Genomic DNA, 21,131 nt, shown 5'->3' with positions numbered 1-21,131 from the left:
AAAGATGAAACAATCCACCCACACTCGGACAACGTATTGAACTTTGCCGTTTTAAACATTCTTTCTCTTTTAAACAAATCTTTTATTGTTAATGAGCTTATTTTAGATAATAACATTGATTGTCTTTTTTTAACTGAAACCTGGCTTGGTACTGATGCTCCTATTATTCTCACTGAGGCTTCCCCACCAAATTTTAACTTTTTATTTTCTACCACGGGAGGTAAAAAAGGCGGTGGCACTGCATGGATTGCTCGTGGTTCATTTATAACTAAAACAGTCACACTAAATAGTTACTCCACATTTGAGCATCATGTATTTTCTTTTAGCTCCCCAGTTATTTTATGTGCAACTGTCTACAGACCACCAAAACCTCCCTCCACTTTTGTTCAAGAATTTTCTGAATTTTTATTATTTTTACATTCTAAATATAATATAATTGTATTGACTGGTGATTTTAATCTACATGTTGACACAGATAGTGATGCTGTTGCAAATGAATTTCTTAACCTTTTACATTGTATGGATTTTAAACAGCATGTCACACAGCCTACTCACAACAGGGGGCACACTCTGGATTTGGTCATAACCCACGGCCTGTCCTGTTGAGTGTCCTCTGTTGTTGATGTGGGTGTGTCAGATCACTGTTGTGTATTTTTTAATATCACCAGTTTTATACAACGGGAAGCTCCAGTGACAACTGTGAGGAAACGATATATAACTCCTGATGTGACTGCAAATTTGATCAACATTTTATATCAAACTCCTGCTCAGGTTTTACCTGTATCATGTGATTTTACGGTTGAGTATTTTAATAACCAACTAAAGTTAGCAATTGATGAAGTAGCCCCACTCAAGACAAAAATTGTGAAAACTAGAGCTACATCACCTTGGAAAAATGAAGAGATCAGAACCATGAAACCTGAATGCAGGAGAGCAGAGAGGAAGTGGAGGAAATCTAAACTAACTGTACATCTAGAAATGTTTAAAGAAAAACAAATTATGTACAGCAATGCAAATAAAAAAGCTAGAACCCTCCACTTCTCAAACTTAATAATACAAAATAAAAATGACCTGAAATATATCTTTAAAACAATAGATACTTTGACCAAAGGAACTTTTCAGGGGTCCTCCATGGGAGCATCAGAGTTTCGCAGACCACTTCAGGAGTAAAATCAATGCTATTAGATCTAGTCTTTTAACTCAAGTAGACCATGATTTTAATGAATCAAAAGGATTGTATATATCGGAGGAAACACTGGAAAGTTTTGTCCTGGTTGATGCCGTGGCTCTTGGAGTTTTCTCCCAATTAAAGCCAACCACCTGCCTTTTAGACCCAATCCCCACATCACTTTTAAAAACGCATCATGACTCCTTTGAGCCTGAGCTCCTAAACATTGTAAATTACTCTCTTCAGACAGGGGTCTTCCCCTCTGCCTTTAAAACGGCGGTGGTGAGGCATCTGCAGAAGAAGATTAATTTATACCCTAACAATGTAAATAATTATTGACCAGTATCCAACTTACCGTTTTTAAGTAAAATGATTGAAAACATTGTTTTAATACAATTAAATACGTTTTTAAGTAGAAATAACATCCTTGAACAGTATCAATCTGGTTTTAGGACAAACCGCAGCACAGAGACAGCCCTGGTTAAAATAGTTAATGATATCAGATGTAACCTTGACTATCAGAAACTCTCAGTCCTGGTACTACTGGATCTGACTGCAGCATTTGATACAGTAGATCACAAGATTTTACTCTGTAGGCTGAGAGGTTTGGGCATCTCTGGTACTGTTCTGAAGTGGTTTTATTCCTATCTCACAGATCGTAGATTTTATGTAAGTATGGATACATGCTCTTCAAAGGTTTTTGACATCAATTGTGGGGTCCCCCAAGGTTCAATTCTAGGCACACTACTTTTTCATTTATATATTCTGCCACTTGGGGACGCCAGGAGGCATGGCGTTTGTTTTCACAGCTATGCTGATGATACACAACTTTGCATTGGTGTGTCTCCTGATGATGAAGAGTCGGTGAAAGTTCTTTTAAATTGTATTTTAGACATTAAGTCATGGATGGCAGAGAACTTCTTACAGCTCAACCAGGACAAAACAGAGGTTTTAGTGATCGGTTCTGAAGACAAGAGAGAGTTTTTTTATCTGACGAGGACCAGGGGGCGGGAACACATTACACCAATTTTAAAATCGCTGCATTGGCTCTCTGTGCAATTCAGAATCGATTTTTCTTGTATTTGTTTACAAATGTTTTTACAGTGTTGGCCCTTCTTATTTATCTAATATGATTTTAAAGTATGAGCCCTCGCGGACCCTTAGGTCCCCTGGAAAAGGCCTTTTAGTTATTTCAAAAGTTAGAACTAAAACATACGGCGAGACCTCATTCAGTTATTATGGACCTCACCTGTGGAACAGACTCCCAGAATGCCTCAGGGCCACAGAGACCGTTCATGTTTTTAAAGGAAGGCTCAAGACCTTTTTAACCTGGCTTTTAGTTCAAATTTTTAAAGTTATTTGATATTGTAATTGTTTTATGCTCTCTTTTTACTCAATTGATATTTTTTATTTTACTTTTATTGGTTTTTGTTTTCTCTATTTACTTATTTTCTTGTCTGGTTATTTATATCTGTTTTTATTTATTTATTTTTTATATTTTATTTTATTTCTTTTACATTTTACTCTGGTGTCTTCATCTGAGGGATCCTCCACATCAGTGATTGACCCCTCTCAGAGAACGGTGTCGCTGCCGTGGGACCTCCCTGGTCTGGCTTTTTGCTAGGATCTGGGGGGTCCTGTGGCGGGCGTATTCTGTATACTTGATTATGGGGGGTCACTGGTGTGGACAGTTCCCTAAAACAATGTTTCCTCACTTCAGTACAAAGCCAGATTTCAACTTTCCGTTATTTAACTGATTATTATTATTTATTTATCTTTATTTTCTACCATGGTGTGTGCATGTGTCTGTACTCGTGTGTGTTGGGGGTGGGGAGTTGAGATCATTGTAGGGCTGTGGATCATTGCTTGGGTGCTGAGTAGTAACATAGCAGTAACATAGCATAAAAAGGATAAAAATCACTTCTTTTTTGATCATTTAACAGCAAAACTTGAAAATGTTCTCCACAGTTTTCTATCCTCAAAGTTCTCCAATATTTTACGTTCTAAGCATTACATATTGGTGCAGAGCTCGTATGAAAAAAGTTTTTTTTTTTTCTCAGCAGAATCAGCTGATTTACGTCGATTACATCCTCTTTCAGCAGCGTGAGGCTGTTTCTTCAGAATAAGCTGGAGTTTCCTTAATTGTGTCAAATGTTGAAGAGTTACCATAACCAAAAGAATGTAAACACTGGAGCTAAAGCTCCAATGTTAAAGCTAATTCATTTTTTCAGAAGTTATGTCTGTGAACGGAACTTCAGTCTCAGTTTTTGAACAGAAAAAAGCTCTCACTAGTTTTACTTTGAAAAGCGGTGGCTTCACCGTCACGAAGATGTTTACTTTCGGCTTTGTTTCAGTTTGTTAACTTAAAATCCTACATTAATCTGCATTTCAAAGCAAAAATACATCGTTCCCAGATGATATTTTGATCACATTTTACTACAATTTACTACATTTATAAAGATCGCGAATCAGCGATCTTGGACGTCGCGAATATCTGTACTCAAATTTTCGGGAGGAAATCGCGAGTACCCGAGCACCCAGATGCTCGTTACAGCCCTAATTGTTTGGGTGAGCAATGTCTTGTTCTTTGTTTTTACATTTGATTATGTTTTCATGTAAACGCTTTGAGTGAAATCTTTTTTTGGAAAAGTGCTATACAAGTAAAGTTTGATTTGATTTGAAATGTTTCCTGAGTGCGGCTGACTCTGCAGCTTACGGCTCCACCAGGGGATGGGTGAAATGTGGAGAACACATTTCACACATTTAGGAGCGTGACAGTTAATGGGACTTTAACTTTAAGTTTAATCTTAAATTGGTGCGGCCAACAAAAAAATCCAGCCTTGGACACACTTAAAATGCGTGTGTGCAATGCAGCAATGCAATCTTTGCTGCACGTATTACGTTTGGCCAACATGAATTTCCATCACTTTCTGTGCTGGTCCTACGTAAATACATGTGAATAATATCAGCCATAGTGTAAATGCGGACTAAGCAATCACACATTGTTTGTTTGTCTGTCTTTAACATGTGTCAAACGTGAAGAAAAAAAAAGAAGAAATCTTGAATGGGACAAACACTTTCACACCACCCTATGTTGGTGCACAAAAACATCAGGGTCATTTGAAAATTGTTTGAGGGAACTGCTTCAGCTCTGGACGTTAATCATGGAATACTTTTCTGACATGAACCTGCTTTATTTCATTAGCTTGAGATATTTTTCCCTTCATTAGGCTTTCATTTTCTAAATAAAACACAAGTTTGGTATCATTATACAAAAACATGACTTTGAATATTAAGCAAAGATGGAACACATACCAAAATGTTGGACAGATGGAAAAATGATCAAATACAAACCTTAGAATGAAAGAAAAAAATAAGATTCTAATGTTTTACTTTTCAACATAGCTAAGTGTACATAGAAAAATAACAATAGCAAACAAGTCCTGCTTTACTTAGTGTTTGGGTGTCTTAAAAAGCAAAGCAGTTTGGAACAAAATACATGAAAGTCCTTCTTATTTAGGGATGGGTATCATTACGATTTTATTTATACTACTTCTCTTATCAATACTGCTTATTGATCTGGTATTCTTATTGGTTTTCTTGTTGATACTTTTCTGTGTGAAAACCCGGAAAGAGAAGAAAAAAAGACAAACTATTTACATGAAAACCTTTTATTTTATAACAAATTAAACCACAGTAGATTAATTTAACATCCAGTGAAATAATGTGTCTTTGTAATAATTACATACACTTTAAGGTAACAAGTTAAATAAACAAAGCTTCAATTTAGAATAAAATGCATCTGATATCAAATAGCCTCCTCACTTCAAAGAACTATCACAGTAGAAATACAAATTGACAGTGATCCTCTGTTCTGCAGGAATTATCAGCATAGTGGTCTTTTCTGGTAGCAGTCAGGAGAATGGGGTTGGCTGGCTGAGAGGTAGAAAAGTGATTTACGTAGTATTTTAGCAATGATGTCAAGTTCTATCATTAAGATTCAAAATGGATCCAAAAGTAAAGAACAAGCAGGTGGCGTGTCATGCCTTGTATGGGGCGCTTTAAGCTGAATAAAATTGTCCTTTGCTATAAAGAACCTTCAACTTCAAATTAAAAGAAATATGCATTTAACAGACAAAAACCAGGAGTATTTATTCCATGTCTGGATTTATTGAGATAGTTGTTCCCACACACCATAATAACAATGCAGAATATTCAACAACTGTCTAACGTTACGAGGTAGGGCTGTGGAACATGACTTAGGTGGCGATCTGAATGCATTACAACATTCACACTACAGTGATTCTCCTGCTCATTTCCGTACGTTTTTCTGCACATAAAAGCTCAATCGCAATTTCAGCAATCTTTGTATCAAAACATTCAGCTTGCTCAGGACATTACTGCTGGGGCCCGTTTCAAGAAGCAGGTTCAACAAATTTAGAGTTCAAACCTGAACTTAGAGTCACTGGACTCTAAATTCTCAAACTCAGGGTTTTTGGTTCCAGAACAGCTGAAAATGTTTGATTCAATCAACTTGAAGTTGTTAGAATCAGAACCAGGTGTGAGCGTCGCGACCATAAAAAGCCCTGATCAATGGAGCAAAGACAGCACGATTCACCATGGCAACGGGGACAAACACCTGAGTTTTGTACTTCCGGCAGCGGAAATTGATAAGTTCCTGCAAGCATATGCGACTATAGGAGAACATTTTCTGCAAGAAAAGCAACACAGCTGCAGCAGTAAAACAGAGAAAGACAATATCTGCAGTTATTTGAATGATTCCAAATAATGAATAAATAATGTCAGGAAGGTTACTTTGTCACTTGTTGAGTGAGGAATGGTTTTTGATCTGTTACTAATCTAACCAGTAATCTCCGGAATCGCATGAATGACCAGTTTTGGTAACCCACTCACCCCCCCACCACCTACACACACGGATATCACGGCACGCTAAAAAGAAACTGTAGCTGCCTGGCATATGTTAAAAAGTATTTCTTTAATTTTAATTCTCAAGACTTAAAAAATATTCGCCGAATTATTTTTTTTAAGCGTAAAAACACTTTCCATAGCCGGGAATCGAACTCGCAAACTCCACAGATGGAAGCAGCGTTGCTGACAACTGAGCTAATATTTGGCGCAAGAACTGGACGGTAGATGAGTTCAAAGTGTTTCTCTGTGTTTGACATTCAATAATTTCTATTGTTAAGGGTTTAAAATAAGGAAAAGAAAACTGTATTTTTTAATAGCAAGTCCCTGGAAAAACTCACTATTTATAATATCGCTGAAATAAAAATGAATCAGGAAACTGCAGTCAGTCGACTCGTGTCCTCCAAATCCTCTACCGACGTAAATAACATTTCCTCTGGATTAATCAGCCTCCTCTCTACATGATCCTCTATGAATGAACATGTCATTCTGGTTTCTGTGTGGTGAAAATGTGACGTCTCTAACGTGAATGTTCTCTAAATGTTAATGAGGAACTCGTATATGACCATCCTTCACTTTAAAAAGGGGCGGAGACCGCAGAGAACTCCAAGTTTCCTGAAGAAAACCTGCTACCGACCAGGTTTCGTTCACAGACTCAGTTGCCATAGTGATTGATTCTGAGTTCAGCTTAACCTGCTTCTTGGAACGGGCTTGGTTTCGCCCACTTTCTCAGGTTTGAGTTATCTCTCTTTCTGGAACCGAAAACTCAAGAGTTTTACTCAATTTAGAGTTCACGAACTCAGAGTTCCAACAAAACCTGCTTCTAGAAACGGGCCCCAGGTGTTTTTGGTATTTATAAACTTTATTGTTTTAGAAATATTGAGCAAAATATGCCCCATAGGAAATGAATGAGAAAGTCTTGAAATATAAAAATCATAAGTAGATTAGCAGCAAACCTTTAAATTTATTCACGAGCTATGTTTTCATCTTTTATAGTTAGTTTTAGAAAAAATTGAGTTTAACTAATATTTTAGCTACTTGCTAACGTTTTTGGCTAATTTCTTATCTACTTGGGTTTTTAGGCTAGTTTAGAGTTTAGCTTCTATTTGAGCAACATGCTAACGTTTTTGGCTAATTTAGTTTACTGAGGAATTTTAGGCAGTTTTACCTACTATTTAAGCATTGAGCAAGCTTTTTTTTGCTAATTTGTTATATACTGATGTTTTTAAATGCTAATTTTGAGTTTAGCTTCTATTTTGGCAATAGGCTAACGTTTTTGACTAATTTGTTATCTACTGAGGTTTTTATAAGGTATTTTAGAGTTTAGCTTCTATTTTAGTAACATGCTAACATTTTTGAAAAATTTAGTTTACTGAGAAATTTTAGCTAATTTTGGAAATTAACTAGTATTTAAACAACAATCTAGCTTTTTTTTGGCTAATTCAACATCTAAGGTTTTTTGGGCTAATTTTGAGTTAAGATTATATTTAAGTAACATGCTAAATATTTTTTGCAAAATTTGCATGTAAATTAAACAATTTTACTACAAATTCTTCCGAAATTTTGGTCAACTTGAGTGCTCTTTCATAGTTCTTTCACAAAATTTCCAGTATTTTAGCAAATGTAACATTTTGCAAATAGTTTTCACATTTTCAGTAAATCCTTTCAGCAGTTAAAGTCAATTGCGTCGCTATTGTCAGTAAAAAGCTTCAGCAACTTCAGCAACTACTTTCCAGTTTAATAAACTATCATCTTAATTGTCTTTATTTTTGGTTAGTTTAAAGCTAATCATGGTTAAAGGCCTCGTGCGGTGAAAATCGGGATTTTTTTAAAACTGCAATAAAACATTAGTATTTATGTCACAAATGAACCCCCGTATAATTATTTTGTCACCCTCGGCCCCGTGCACTCTGTTCAAGCGTTCAAAGATAGCGCGGTCGCTCAGATTTTGGGCAGCCACCGATAAGTAGGTCATAGGTTGTGTGACGTCAGTACAGGAACATCCAGCTAGATCCGCTAGTGTTGTGATGACTTTCTGGGCATGGAATTACTTAACATAATAGAATTTGGACTGCCGTGGATTTGGGGATTCGAACGGGATAATGGTGAATAGGAGTGTGGTATTTGGGTGCAGTAATGTGCCGAAGAAGGGGGTCTCCCTTCATGAATTTCCCGTTTCAATAAAGGAGAGGGGCGCTCCCCGGTCAGGGGGAGGCTTTGAGCCCTCCCCGGCCCTCCGGAGGAGGAACGCGGGGGGTGTACGGGCACCTGGCGGGCGCGCGCCGGACGGCCAGGGTGAGGCCGCCGCGCCGCGCTGAGGGGGGTTTGCGGACTGGTCCATGAAAAAATTGTCTGACATTAAACCGGTCCATGGCCTGCAAAAGGTTAGAGACCCCTGCTCTAGGTGACCTGCGTGCCACGTAACCTTGAGATCACTCCACTTTACAAAACAGTGAAGATCCTCACTTGTATAGCCAGATGAAAGATAATGATTGGGGTCACTTTTTTAAGGCATGAATCCTACTTGGGTGTGATGGATAGGATAATCTGTTCTACTAGTCATATTCCAAGCTAGTATGGTGGCACTATAATCAGCCAAGAAGAAGACAAACAAATGGATGAAGAAAATTTAAATAAAACTGTATAGACATCTTTTAAGAAGATAGCTTAAAGCTGAGTACTGATAGCTGTCATATCATAACTTTAAAGTTGTATTGTATTTAAATACAAGTCTTAAGTAAAAGTACACTTTACCATGCAAGATGTTTGTTTGATACTCTGGACTGAGCGACACTTTAGACCACGTGTCAAAGTCAAGGCTCGGGGGCCGGATCCGGCCCTCAGGGTAATTCTATCCGGCCCTCCAGACCATTTTATTTTATTGTTTTTAATGACCCGATGTTAACTTGCGCTCATTATGTTAAAAAGTTACAGTTTTAAAGTTTTAAAAATTGTCATTCTGCTCTGCAGCTTTTTGGACTATTTTGACATTTACTAAGATTTTTTAGGCTATTTTGGAGTTTAGCTAATATTTCAGCTGCATGTTAGCTGTTTTGGCTAATTTAGGCTTTTTTTAAGTTTTTTTTAGGCTATTTGTAGGTTTAGCTATTTTTTCAGATACATGCTAGCTGTTTTTGCTAATCTAAGTTTTTGTTTATGTCTAATTTGGCATTTAGCTAATATTATACCTGGCTGTCAGCTTCAGTGTTTTCAGCCATTAGCTTCAGCATCATCAGCTATCAACACTAGGGGTGTGCCAAAATATCAATATTGCGATATATCGCGATATTTAGTCCTGCGATCGATTCTCGATGGGTTCTCACCAAGTATCGATATTATATTTTTTATTTTAAGAGGCTGTAGCGCTGAACATCTGAGTCGCGTGACGGAACTGTTGAGCAGCTGGGCGCGCCGCGTCGGACATTTAATGGCGATGCATGCATTCAGGAAAAAGCTGCGGCGAGATACAGGCTTGGTAGTGCGTGTGTAAAGCATGTCTACCTGTGCGCAATTATCGTCCAACTGTAGACGAGGCAGCTGGTAAAGAAGTGACTTTGTCTGAGCGCTAGAATGACCACAATCACTTACTTCCTGTTTGCTGTGGGAACTGTGCGCGTGCTTCATAATAGTTTGTGTGTATTTCAGGTACCGGTCTGATTTTTTGTCTTCACGTTAACCTGCTGGTGTACGGTGTAACTTTGGTAAATTTATGGTGTGAAGTTTTTAAATAAAAGTAATAACTTTTTGCTAATGTTAATTTAAAGTCATTCTTAATAAAACATGTAGGATATGATGAACTTGAATAAAAATGTAATTAAAATAAAGTAAATTAATTCACTGTAAAACAGGGAGGTTGCTAGTTAATTGAAGTTCTTAAAATTATACAAATTATTATTGATTAAAGTTGTTTATTGCTGTTCTGTAATAGAATTTGAATTTGTAAATGTTTATTGCCATTATCATGTATGTTTTATGATTTTTACCTATTGACTGCTGACTGACTACATGGAAAAAGATTGGAAAAGTAATCTCAAGTGACAGTCTGAGTAAATCAGCCTTCAATTTTGGATGCTCAGCCCTTTTCAAGTGAGGGAAAAGTGCACAAAAAATTAGATAACACTTGACAGTGGCTGTAAAACATTATATTCATCATCCTTTGGTGTGACGTTCTTTTGGAGGTAGATAGCTGTCGCCACTTGAAGGATTTAATTTTTGTTCTGTTACAACAATTCTGCACTAAGTAGTGTCACTGCTGATCATGTTTAGTATTGTTAACATTAAATTTGACAGATAATTCCAATTCAGTTGTTGCCAATGCTTGTCAAAGACATAATATTACTGATTTCAGCAATGTTGCACAAAAGTGTCTTTAATTTGTTGCACAAAATAAGAAAAGTTTATCATTATGATTGTGTTTAAGCTAAAAAAGATAAATGGGGATATATTTTCCCAAAAAATATATTCTTCTATATAATGTTAGTTATTAGAGAAGACTTTTACCTATTATCGCAGTAACGCAATATTATCTATATCGTGAGCCATGTATCGTGTATCTCATCATATCGTGATTCCCAGCCCTAATCAGCACTAGCATCTTCAGCAGCCAAATTCATCTTGCAGCATTCACATTAGCATTATTGCAGCTAATGCTATACATATAGTTCATATTTATGTTATAAAGTTGCAGTTTTAAAGTTTTAAAAATGTAGTTTTAGTGTTAAATAAATGTTTATCCTGTTCGGCCGCGATCTAAGGTGTGTTTTGGATTTTTGGTCCCTTGTGCGATTGAGTTTGACACTCCTGACTTAGACAGAGGTTAGCAACCTGGGGGAGGTGTGCCACAGCCTGTTCAACGAGGAAAAGACGGTGGCATGCAGGAGTGTGACAACACTAGTTGTGTGTATGTGTGCAAAATCTCTTCAATTGGAGTAAAGATCCCATTAGAATTGAACTGTACACATTTTCTAGCCGTTGAAAGATACAAATCTATTTATGCTTACCCAGTTTATGGAAGCTGTTTTGTAAATTGGGCACTGCTGGATGATAGGTTTTGTTTGTTTCTTCCAACTTTAGCTGGCCCTGGGTAGCAATGGAGGTCCATTTGGGGCTCAGTCGTATGGTCAAGGTGCTGCGGGACCGGGCCAGCAGCTAAATTCTCAGCAGCAGCAGCTTCAGAGCAAGGCCGCTCTTGCCAACAGCCTGCCGCAGTTCCCTAATGAACTCAAAGGGGCTGCTGTCACAAGCATGCCTAATATGGTCAGTGCTCTTCACACACATAATTGTAGTCACGACAAACATTTTCTTTGAACTTTCTGTTTTGCAGAAATACATTGATCTACATGTTATCTGCATCCCTGTATAAGTTTTAATTCACATATAAAATGAGCAACAGGTTTATTGTCCTGGAAACAAGCATGAGGTTCAAGAATGATGTTAACAACCTGACTGATCGTTTTTATTCTATATGTTGGTTAATTTGCTTCTTTTTTCCTCACACTTAAACATCAGCTCCAACAGCAGCCGCAGCAACAGGCGACCATGCTTCCACTGGCCAACAGCGGCGGAGTGACGGTCCCTTCGGCAGGCCCGACGGCCGATCCTGAGAAGCGCAAGCTGATCCAGCAGCAGCTGGTCCTGCTGCTTCATGCACACAAGTGCCAGCGGCGGGAGCAGGCCAACGGGGAGATGAGAGCCTGTGCTTTGCCGCACTGCCGCACCATGAAGAACGTCCTCAATCACATGACCCATTGTCAGGCTGGCAAATCTTGCCAGGGTAAGTTCACACCGTTTGAAGTAAAATTAAGAGACACTCGTTTCACTTTACCAATAACGGATTGTCTGATCTCAGCAGATAGTGCTGGAGTCATTCTTTTCTGTACCATGTGATCAGGTGGTCGGCTTTTTCTTTACATACCAGGTTCAGAGTAAAGAGGTCCGTCACAGCAGGGTTCATTTTATCTCCAGTCACTAAAAAACTAGTCATTGTAAAGTTTCTTTGTCAGAAGAGGAAACTGGGTGAGTTAATAACATCACAATTCAAAACCGCCTGTCACAAAGATATAATGCTTGAAGCAAAGGGTAAATATTTTGCTTGAATCTTTGATTGATTCATTGATTTTAACCAATTTCAGTTAAAAAGCTGAGGAAAAAAAACAGTACAATTCAGCAATACACAATGTTGCCAAATTAGGGATAGCCAGTGTAAATTTTGACAGAGAATTTTAATTTAGTTTTAGTCATAGTCTTTTGACTAAAATAGGGTTTAGTTTTAGTCGCAATTTAGTCATGTTGATTCTATTAATTTTAGTCAAATTTTAGTCGACTAAATTACAGCAGATATTTAGTCGACGAAAATATAGAATAAAGATAAAGCATTTTAATTAAATTTACTAAGCATAATCATGAATAACACGCAAAGATTTTACTAATTTGTAAAAAAAAAAAAATTACTTTGCTTTCCAAACTTGTCATTTCTGCGAATTCAGCTTCAACAACTAAAAACACATTAAAAGAAAAATATATATATATATATATATAAAATTATAATTCCATCCAATTTCCAATGAGAAAGTGTCTATTCACACGTAATTTTCAAAAAACCTGCAGCCGGTGCTAAACTTTTTTCTTGGTCGCACTGACCCAGAGTAAAGGGTTAAGGTTAGGATTATGGTTATGGTTAAGGTTAAACAAGCAAAGGTTTCCTGAATGCTGCTGTCTCTGCAGCTCACCGTTCCACCAGGGAATGGGTCAAATGTGGAGAACACATTTCACACATGTGACAGTTACTAGGACTTTAACTTAAAAGTTTAATTTTAAATACATGCAGCCAACAAAAAAAATCCAGCCTTGCACAAACTTAAAATGCGTGCCGGAAATGCAGCAACGGGATCCTGGCTGCACGTATTACATGTGGACAAAACATGAATTTCCATCACATTCTGTGCTGGTCACATGTAAATATGTGTAACACCAGTCTTATTATAAATGTCTGAACATTAAAAAAAAACAAACAAAAAAAAAAAAACTTGTATTTAGGAGGTAGTCAAGTTTAAAAATGCATTAAAAACATTCACTTGGGAGTAAGCTGTCCATGACACATGTGAGTATGTTATATGTGCTTGAACAGCATGTGTGGTGAACTGTAATACCACCACCAGCCAATAGATGGCACTGTTGTCATGTAAGACGTGGTGGAGTTGGAGATTAAAACGTTGACTGCTTGTGGATCTGAAGAAGCAGCGGGGCTTCTAGCACTCGGAAATACACAACAACATCGATTTATAAATTTACAAACGTCATGATAAAACAGTAAAGCCAGACTTACATTTAAATGTAAACCTCTGAGCTTCAGAGCTTCACCTGCATGAAGAAAAGCACTTCTCCCCCGCGCAGTACAGGCGCTAGTTAGCTTGGCGAGAGTAACCCCTTAACAACCATGTCAGATAATCCTACTCTTTAAAATGCAACAACAGTTGGAAGGGTAGTGGAGAATTTGGATTCAGCCCAATACACTGGAAATAATCGTGTTTGTATGTTTACCTTTGCTGGATTTCAGGCTGGCTTGTCTGCAAACGTCGCTTCAGGTTTGTTGTATTTTTGCCTGTGATGGTCACTCCACACAACGTCTTGTTGAGGGTCGTGTTAAATGTAAAATTTGTCCCTATATGTACTTTTCTTTTTCTACCTGAATAGACATTTTTCATCTATATCACAGACACAATTCATTGAATTAGCGTCTTCCCAGACGGGCTGCAGGGCTCTGTGTTCTGATTGGATCGCTTTGTATTTGCTCCTGCCCTCCTACACCAGAGGTCATTGTGATTGGATGTCGTCTTCGAAGAGTATTTTTGTTTCGTTTTTATTCGTTGACGAAAAAGTCTTTCAATTTAGTTAAAGTTTTCGTGTCTGGGCGGGAGCTTTTGTTTAGTTTTCGTTTCGTTTTCGTTGGATGAAAAATGTCGTTGACGAAGACGATGACGAAAATTTTTCGTCAACGAAATTAACACTGGGGCTAGCTCTAATCAATGTTATCCAGGAGTTCAAATTTGTTGTTTTTGGACGATTTATTTTTGGGAAAATCTGGATCTTATGTTGCCCAGCGCTCTGCTTTCTTGGATTTCCATTATTGGGAGTAAGGTGAGCAGGTCTGTCTTTTGCAAAGCGCAGACATGAAAACGGCAGCAAGCAAAGAGGAGCTTGTGCACCAGACAGAGAGAGAAAATGAGGAAAAAAAAGCTCTTCTTCTGCAACAAAACATGACATTTTTATGACACTTTTTTTTGTTCATGAGCCTATAGGATAAACTAAAAACATAGGTTACTTTTTCAAAAGAAAAATATTGTACTTTCCTTTAACCAGAGAGCGACAATAGAGGGGCTAAAGAGCAGTAGACTCAGGTATAGGAGGAGCATTAAACAAAAAAAAATTACCCAAAGAAGAGTTAGTGCAAGCATTTACTCACCATGTGGTGACTAACCCTCTAACTTGACCTCGCCAAAGACAAGAAAATGCTCACAACTGGTGAGTGGTGAGAGCAAGAAGGCCCAGTTCAAATCCTGGAACCACCAACTAGGACCTTTCTGTGTGGAGTTTGCTTGTTCTCCCCGTGCACGTACGTTTTTCAGGGACTCCGGCTTCCTCCCACCGTCCAAAAACATGCTTCATAGGTGAATTGGTGACTGTGAATGTGAGAGTGAATGGGTGTGTGATTGAGGCCCTGAGACAGACTGGAGACCTGTCCAGGTGTGTCCTGCCTTCTCCCAGAAGTGGTGATTTTGTATTCACTAAATTCATCAAACTAAGAAAATGTTTAAGTCCAAACATTCTGCTCTGCTCTGCAGTGGCTCATTGTGCATCATCCAGACAGATCATCTCCCATTGGAAAAATTGCACACGGCACGACTGTCCTGTCTGTTTGCCCCTAAAGAATGCCAGTGACAAGCGCACCCAGCAGCGTAAGTAGCATCTCCTTCATTTCCCTCTTGCTTTGAACTAAAAGCCGGATTGCTTTGACTGGATATTGAAGATCTACAATAGAATATTTGTTTTATTTTAGAACCTCATGATGTGTAAAAATCTGTAAAAAAGTGAGGAAAGTTGAGCTGAATAGGGCTCTGCTCTTGGGGGGGTTTTCTGTGGAGCCGCACAACCACATGTCTTCCAAAAGTGTCCGGTCTCTAATATACGGCGGGTCTAACGGGTGTTTGTTACTCTAGACACCATCACCTTTCTGTTTGTGGTGGAACAAACATCGGTCTCTAATAAGGATGTAAACATTCTTCGTGAATTGGTAAAAAAGTTATTCAAACTCGTCAACATGTTCATCGATGCAGAAAATTTAAAAATCACTTTGTCTCTGCCTGTGGCTAAATTTAGAAATGCAGAGCTGATGATATTTCTTCATGCAGGCTTGCTGTGAGTGTGTGTGTGTGTGTGCAGCAGACTGGCTGTGTGTTCTTCATCTGTTTCCCTCCTGAGAAATTCCTGCAGCTCCTTCAGATTTAAAGTTTCTCATAAATCATTCCCTCCAGGATTTCTGGATGTTATGATGGTAACTATTAGCGCAAATTCAAGCAAAGTCGAGATTTGTTCCTCACCCTAAAACTTTACATTTTCATCACAACTTTCCTGTGACTTTGACCAATCCACCATGTCAACAGTCATGGTGATGACGCAGCTTCACCTCTGTTTCCATTCTGACTCCTTCCTGGGAGCCGTGCTCTTTTTTAATAACTCTCTTTAGATCTCTGTTTTTCCCTGCGAGCTGCACGTAAACGGTCATTTGATCTGAGTACGAGTTGGGTGGGTGGGGTCGGGGTTGGGTTGAGCGGGCGCGGGAGTGGAGCGGTCCGTCACATGGAGCACAACATGAACCGAGTATGAAAGGATTTGTGATCATTTCAGTATTATGTATAATTGTTTATTGGTATTGAATCATTTCTGTTAGTGGGAAAACAGACAGTTTGATGTAAGGAGCCAAAAGAAAACAGAGTTGGCCTTAAAATGCCTATAACTCATTGTGTTGAAAAAAAAAAAATCCAAAAAGATTGAAATCGTGACTTTAATACTGAATCGAATCGTGTCTTTACTGAATCGTTACATCTCTAGTCTCTAATAAACATTGGGCCAGCTGACAGATTATTGGAAAAAACATACATCCAATATATCCAGTAATGATGTTTTACGTGGGGCTACAACTTTATTCTGACCCACTCTTCAATGAAAATTGTTTTAGAATTTATGATGATGAAGGACATTTATAAAAAATGTTTTCCTAAAACTGGTTTTCTGTGCATGTCTTTATTTTATGGCGAATCAGAGCAAAGGAAAAATGCAGTTGGAAAAAGCCATTCACAGATTCTGTTTTAAGCATCCTTTTTTTCTAAATGTCCTCCATTATGAGAAGTGAAGAAAAACAAAACCAAAAAGGGAAAACGTTTTTAAACTGTTTCCTCTTCCAGTTTCATTCCAAACTCACTGTTCTGTTCTTTTCCTGTAGCTATGGTGAGCTCCCCAAACCCAGGCCTTCAGAACCCCATGTCCTCTGTTGGTGTGGGGCAGCCCAGTGCCCCCGCCATCAATACCTCAGCTCCAATAGACCCCAGCTCCATGCAGAGAGCCTACGCTGCCCTCGGTTTGACTTACAGCAGCACACCCACCGGACAGAACCCAGCCCAGCAGGTCCCAGGACAAACAGCGGGTCCCCAGACCGGCCAGTCTCAGCAGCTTCAGCAGCAGCTGAGATCCATCAATGCCATCGGTAAAGTCTTTAGCTTCTGTTTGGAAGAGCAGAGCTTTCATTTATTTTTTAAAGTGTGCATAGTTGAATGATAAATTCAACATGCAAAGTAAAAAATATGTAAAAAAATCTTTTGTTTTTTTTTTTAGGTTTTTTTATTTCATCCTTGAGTATTGTGTTTTAACCCTGTAGTTTATAACAGTCTTTTTACTTCATTTATCACATAATCTCTATAAGTATGTCAGAGAGAAATCCTTTGCCCCTTTTATCCAGAATAAATTTCACCTCTAAAATCTTTTAAGAAATGGTCATTTTTGAAATAACAAAAAAAGATCAGATTTGTATTTTGAACAAAAAGTAAATTAATAAAAAGGAATAAAACAAGCAATTTTCACCAATAGTAAAAAATGTCAAAAACGTTATTATGGTAAATTTAATAAGTCATGAAAGTTTTTGTGTTCCATCAGATTCTTACATTTTTAAACCTTTGAATTTTCATTCTGAAATGTTTTTGAACCCTTGAGTTTTGATGGAAAAAAATTATATGGAAAAAACTCACCTTTTCTGTCTCACTAGAACAAACTAGTCAATCTAAGAGCACATCGATATCCAGCCAATCAAATTGATTTGATTGGCTGGATATCGATGTGCTCTTATTGACTAGTTTGACTAATATTGACTAGTTCTCATTTCTAGTTTTTGGACAAAAACAATCTTTTATTTTAATAAATCAGGCGGAGAATGAACGTCAATCAGACGGCTGTAATGGAGCAGCATCGCACCTACTTTGAGGGGCGGAGCCAAACGGAGCTGTCTGCTATTAGAAATCCAAAGAGGAAACCGTCTGTTTTACTTTGGGATAGGGACCGAGAGGAATTTTCCACAATGACGAGCCCCGGCGTTGTCTAAAAATTGCAGAAACTCGAAGTTGACTGGGATGCAAAATCCAAAGAGGAAACAGACATTTTATTTTATTTTGGGATGGGGACCGACGTGAATTTTCCACAAAAACAAGCACTGGTTTTGAGTGCTGGAACTTAGGAAACTCTGCGGTTCTCCGCGAAAGTCCCGCCCATCGACGTCACGCAGTTCAGAGTGGACAGACACGCCCCCACCTGTGTAGATTCCAGCTGAGCCGACCAGAAATCCAGCTGGATCAAACTTCTCCCTAAAAAAATGTTTTTTTATTTTCCGCAAACACAATAAAAAAATGTATGAGGAAGAAATAGAAAGCTAAAGAAAAATCCAGAATTCCAGGAAAAATGTCAAATAAACGACAGTGAGAAATTCTTATTTTTTTGGGCTGCCTGCTGTGACATTAGCCTGGATTTTTTTGTTTTCATTCAAAAACATGTTTATTAGTTTGGTGACACATTTTATTCTTGTTCTTTTTATAGAGTTACACCTAAAACTTTCCTTGTATGTTGTAAAAACATTTTGTTAATCACTTTTGAGGTTTCCACAGCAAAATGAACCACATTTTTCCAGATGGAATTTTCAGTTTTTTTCATGATTTTTTGTCTAGTGTGTGAATATAACATGGAAAAATAACAAAATAAAGGTAGAGTCACATGGGAGAGATTGTGTTGATTGAAATGATACTAAATAAGCAGCAGGTAGTCTTTCAAATTGAAAATACAGAGACTTAAAATATAGACCCTGGTTCAAAGGGGTTAAAAATAAACGTTCCAAATGTACAATTTTGCATGTGTTTCATATTATAATTATTCGCAGATAAAAAGTGGATGGCAAATACTGTAACTTTAAAAAAGCGATTAATCGCAATAAATTCTTTACAGATTTGCAATTAATTAGTTCATTCTTTTAATCGCTTCCCAACCCTAAAAATATGTAAAACTCTAAAAATGTATGCATTGTTCCAAAAGAACGAGGAGAATGCAGAGTTGTATACGTTATGAGCAAAAATGATTTTTTTGTTGTTGTTGAGGACTAACACAGTCTTTCTTTTTACAGGTAACCAGATGACTCTTGGAGGTGGGACAATAGGTGTGACCACTTCAGATCAGACTAATCTGCACACGGACTCTCTTCCCAACACACTCAACAAGTTAGTTCCAGTTGCTTTAAGTTATTACTAATGAATTTAAGATGAAGGAAGCGTAAGGGCTTTTAAGTATTAAAGGCTTCATTTTGGCTGCTTACATTTTGTGGCTTGTCTTATCAGTACCCTTGTTAGAGCAAACTTTCGTCTTTCAGTCAGCTGCTGCCTGATGGATCAGCTGTGGGAGCGATGGGAAGTCTTCCCACCGCATCGCCCATTGCATCCGCCGGCTCCAGGAAAGCCTGGCATGAGCACGTCACTCAGGACCTGCGCAATCACCTTGTTCACAAACTGTAAGACTTCAGCTATGCTGGTGTCTCTGAAGCACTGTAGGAAAACTTCTGACAGACTCCCACAAATTTGTCCTTTTGTGGCAGAGTACAAGCCATATTCCCCACCCCCGACCCGGCAGCTTTGAAGGACAGACGGATGGAGAACCTGGTGGCTTATGCGCGGAAGGTAGAAGGGGACATGTACGAGTCTGCCAACAGCCGAGTAAGACGGGACAAACGGGACGCCTCAATGAAGACCTGACCAATATGTTTCATTGGGACCTGTTGCTTCCTTTTTCAGGACGAGTACTATCACTTTTTGGCTGAAAAAATCTACAAAATCCAAAAGGAATTGGAGGAGAAGAGGCGCTCACGGTTACAAAAGCAGATCATCAATCAGGCATCAATCACTCAGGGGACGCAGCAACCCGGCGTTCCCCAAGCCAATGCTATGGGTGCAAGGCCACAGAGTGAGTGGATCCTCCTGACAAAATCACAGAAATGAAGGTGTAATGTCAAATAGGTTTAACAGCTGCATGGCTAAAGTTCTCCAAAACACCAGCACACTGATGGTGCATTTCTATGAGCGTGCACAATCTGGATTAGACGGTTCTACGAGGTTCAATCTGCTCTGCTGCCTCCATGTTTACTACTGGATTTTCTGCACTATTTTACTCATTTTTTCTTAACTTTTTCCTGAGTTATAAGTGTTGTTAGTACTCAAACAACACTGAAGTATAGTGTGTTACAAACAAGCTGTAGATCAGGAGTGTCGAACTCAATAGCACAAGGAGCCAAAATCCAAAACACATCTTACATCGCTCACTGAGATTCTTCGAGCGTGCACGCATCAAATGTCTGAGGGAGCAGCTCACGCACGCGGAAGTAGACGGTCTCTCTACCGCGAGGACTTTCTCTGCTCGCGGGGATGTCTTAGTCCTGCGTGGAAACTTGACTAATTAGGTCCGTCGTTTGTTAATCCACCATTTCATGTTGTTATTGTTTTAATAAATGTGTTTGGAATTCAAACCCAGCAGTTTGATAATGACACTTAAGTTGATGCTTACCAAGTCTCCCCCCCCCCCAAGCTTAATCAACACTTCATAATAATAATAATCTTAAACATAATAACGATCTGGTGAAGCTATAGTGCAGAAAATCTGGTACCACCTTGCCCGCGGTTACACCGGGATGGATGCAAGTCATGGACCCGATGTGTGACCAGGCCTCTGCCTCATGTTAAAAAACCAAAATCCAGTGGTAGGTGTTTGTTTTGCCTGCTTTGCTGCAGAGAGGCTGCCCACATTGAAGTGGTACTCAAGTGTAATGCAAAAAGGAACAAGACGGAGGCGAATGATTGGAGACGGCTAATGGAAATGCAGCATTAGTGGTCTGCATGGCTGCTTCTAAAAGGTTTTCTTTTTAGCCTCCTGCCTGCAGCTCAGCAGCCCCAGTGTGTCATGAACCCTTTATGTTACAGCTTTACTTTGCTTTTCAATTACAGATGGGCCCGCTTCTCTACCAAACATTCCAAATCCAATCATTAATCGCATGCAGGTTTCACAAGGTACTCTCTTTGTTTTTCATGCACTCTACAGCTGAACAGTTTCAGAGTTTAAGCTCATTTATGTGTTTTGTTGTTGTTTTAATGACTACGGCATAAACCTGTATTTTGGGATTCTTAAGAATCTAAACACAAATGTAGCACATTTTCTGGTATTATTTTTTAGTCCCCTTATGTCCCTTTTTGGGGTCACAGAGTTGGACAGTTTGCCAGTTAGTCGCAGGGCTGCACATTCCCACATTCTCACTCATAGACTGTTGGTTTTCTTCAGAGAGAACATGTTTAAGAACACATTTTATACGACAACATAGCACAGATGGAGCTTTATTTTGAAAGGACTATTTATTTTAATTTGGATGAGCACTTTTCCCATAGATTTAAAAAAAAAAAACAATACATCA

At 38.5% G+C, this 21,131-nt stretch overlaps 1 protein-coding gene across 1 annotated transcript in view; it reads left to right on the top strand.

Annotated features, from left to right (window-relative positions):
* crebbpa (CREB binding protein a) overlaps nucleotides 1-21,131 on the top strand; it is a 65,843-nt gene that overhangs the window by 22,365 nt on the left and 22,347 nt on the right. The window contains exons 3-11 of the mRNA XM_036214029.1: nucleotides 11,168-11,350; nucleotides 11,603-11,867; nucleotides 14,935-15,048; nucleotides 16,593-16,853; nucleotides 18,807-18,900; nucleotides 19,050-19,187; nucleotides 19,272-19,389; nucleotides 19,468-19,636; nucleotides 20,671-20,733. Coding sequence (XP_036069922.1) covers nucleotides 11,168-11,350; nucleotides 11,603-11,867; nucleotides 14,935-15,048; nucleotides 16,593-16,853; nucleotides 18,807-18,900; nucleotides 19,050-19,187; nucleotides 19,272-19,389; nucleotides 19,468-19,636; nucleotides 20,671-20,733 — 1,405 coding nt within the window. The remainder of the gene's footprint in view (nucleotides 1-11,167; nucleotides 11,351-11,602; nucleotides 11,868-14,934; nucleotides 15,049-16,592; nucleotides 16,854-18,806; nucleotides 18,901-19,049; nucleotides 19,188-19,271; nucleotides 19,390-19,467; nucleotides 19,637-20,670; nucleotides 20,734-21,131) is intronic.

This window comes from Oryzias melastigma, linkage group LG1 (genome assembly GCF_002922805.2).
Source record: "Oryzias melastigma strain HK-1 linkage group LG1, ASM292280v2, whole genome shotgun sequence".
Taxonomy (NCBI): Eukaryota; Metazoa; Chordata; class Actinopteri; order Beloniformes; family Adrianichthyidae; genus Oryzias; species Oryzias melastigma.
This window is presented reverse-complemented; position numbering and strand designations above follow the sequence as displayed.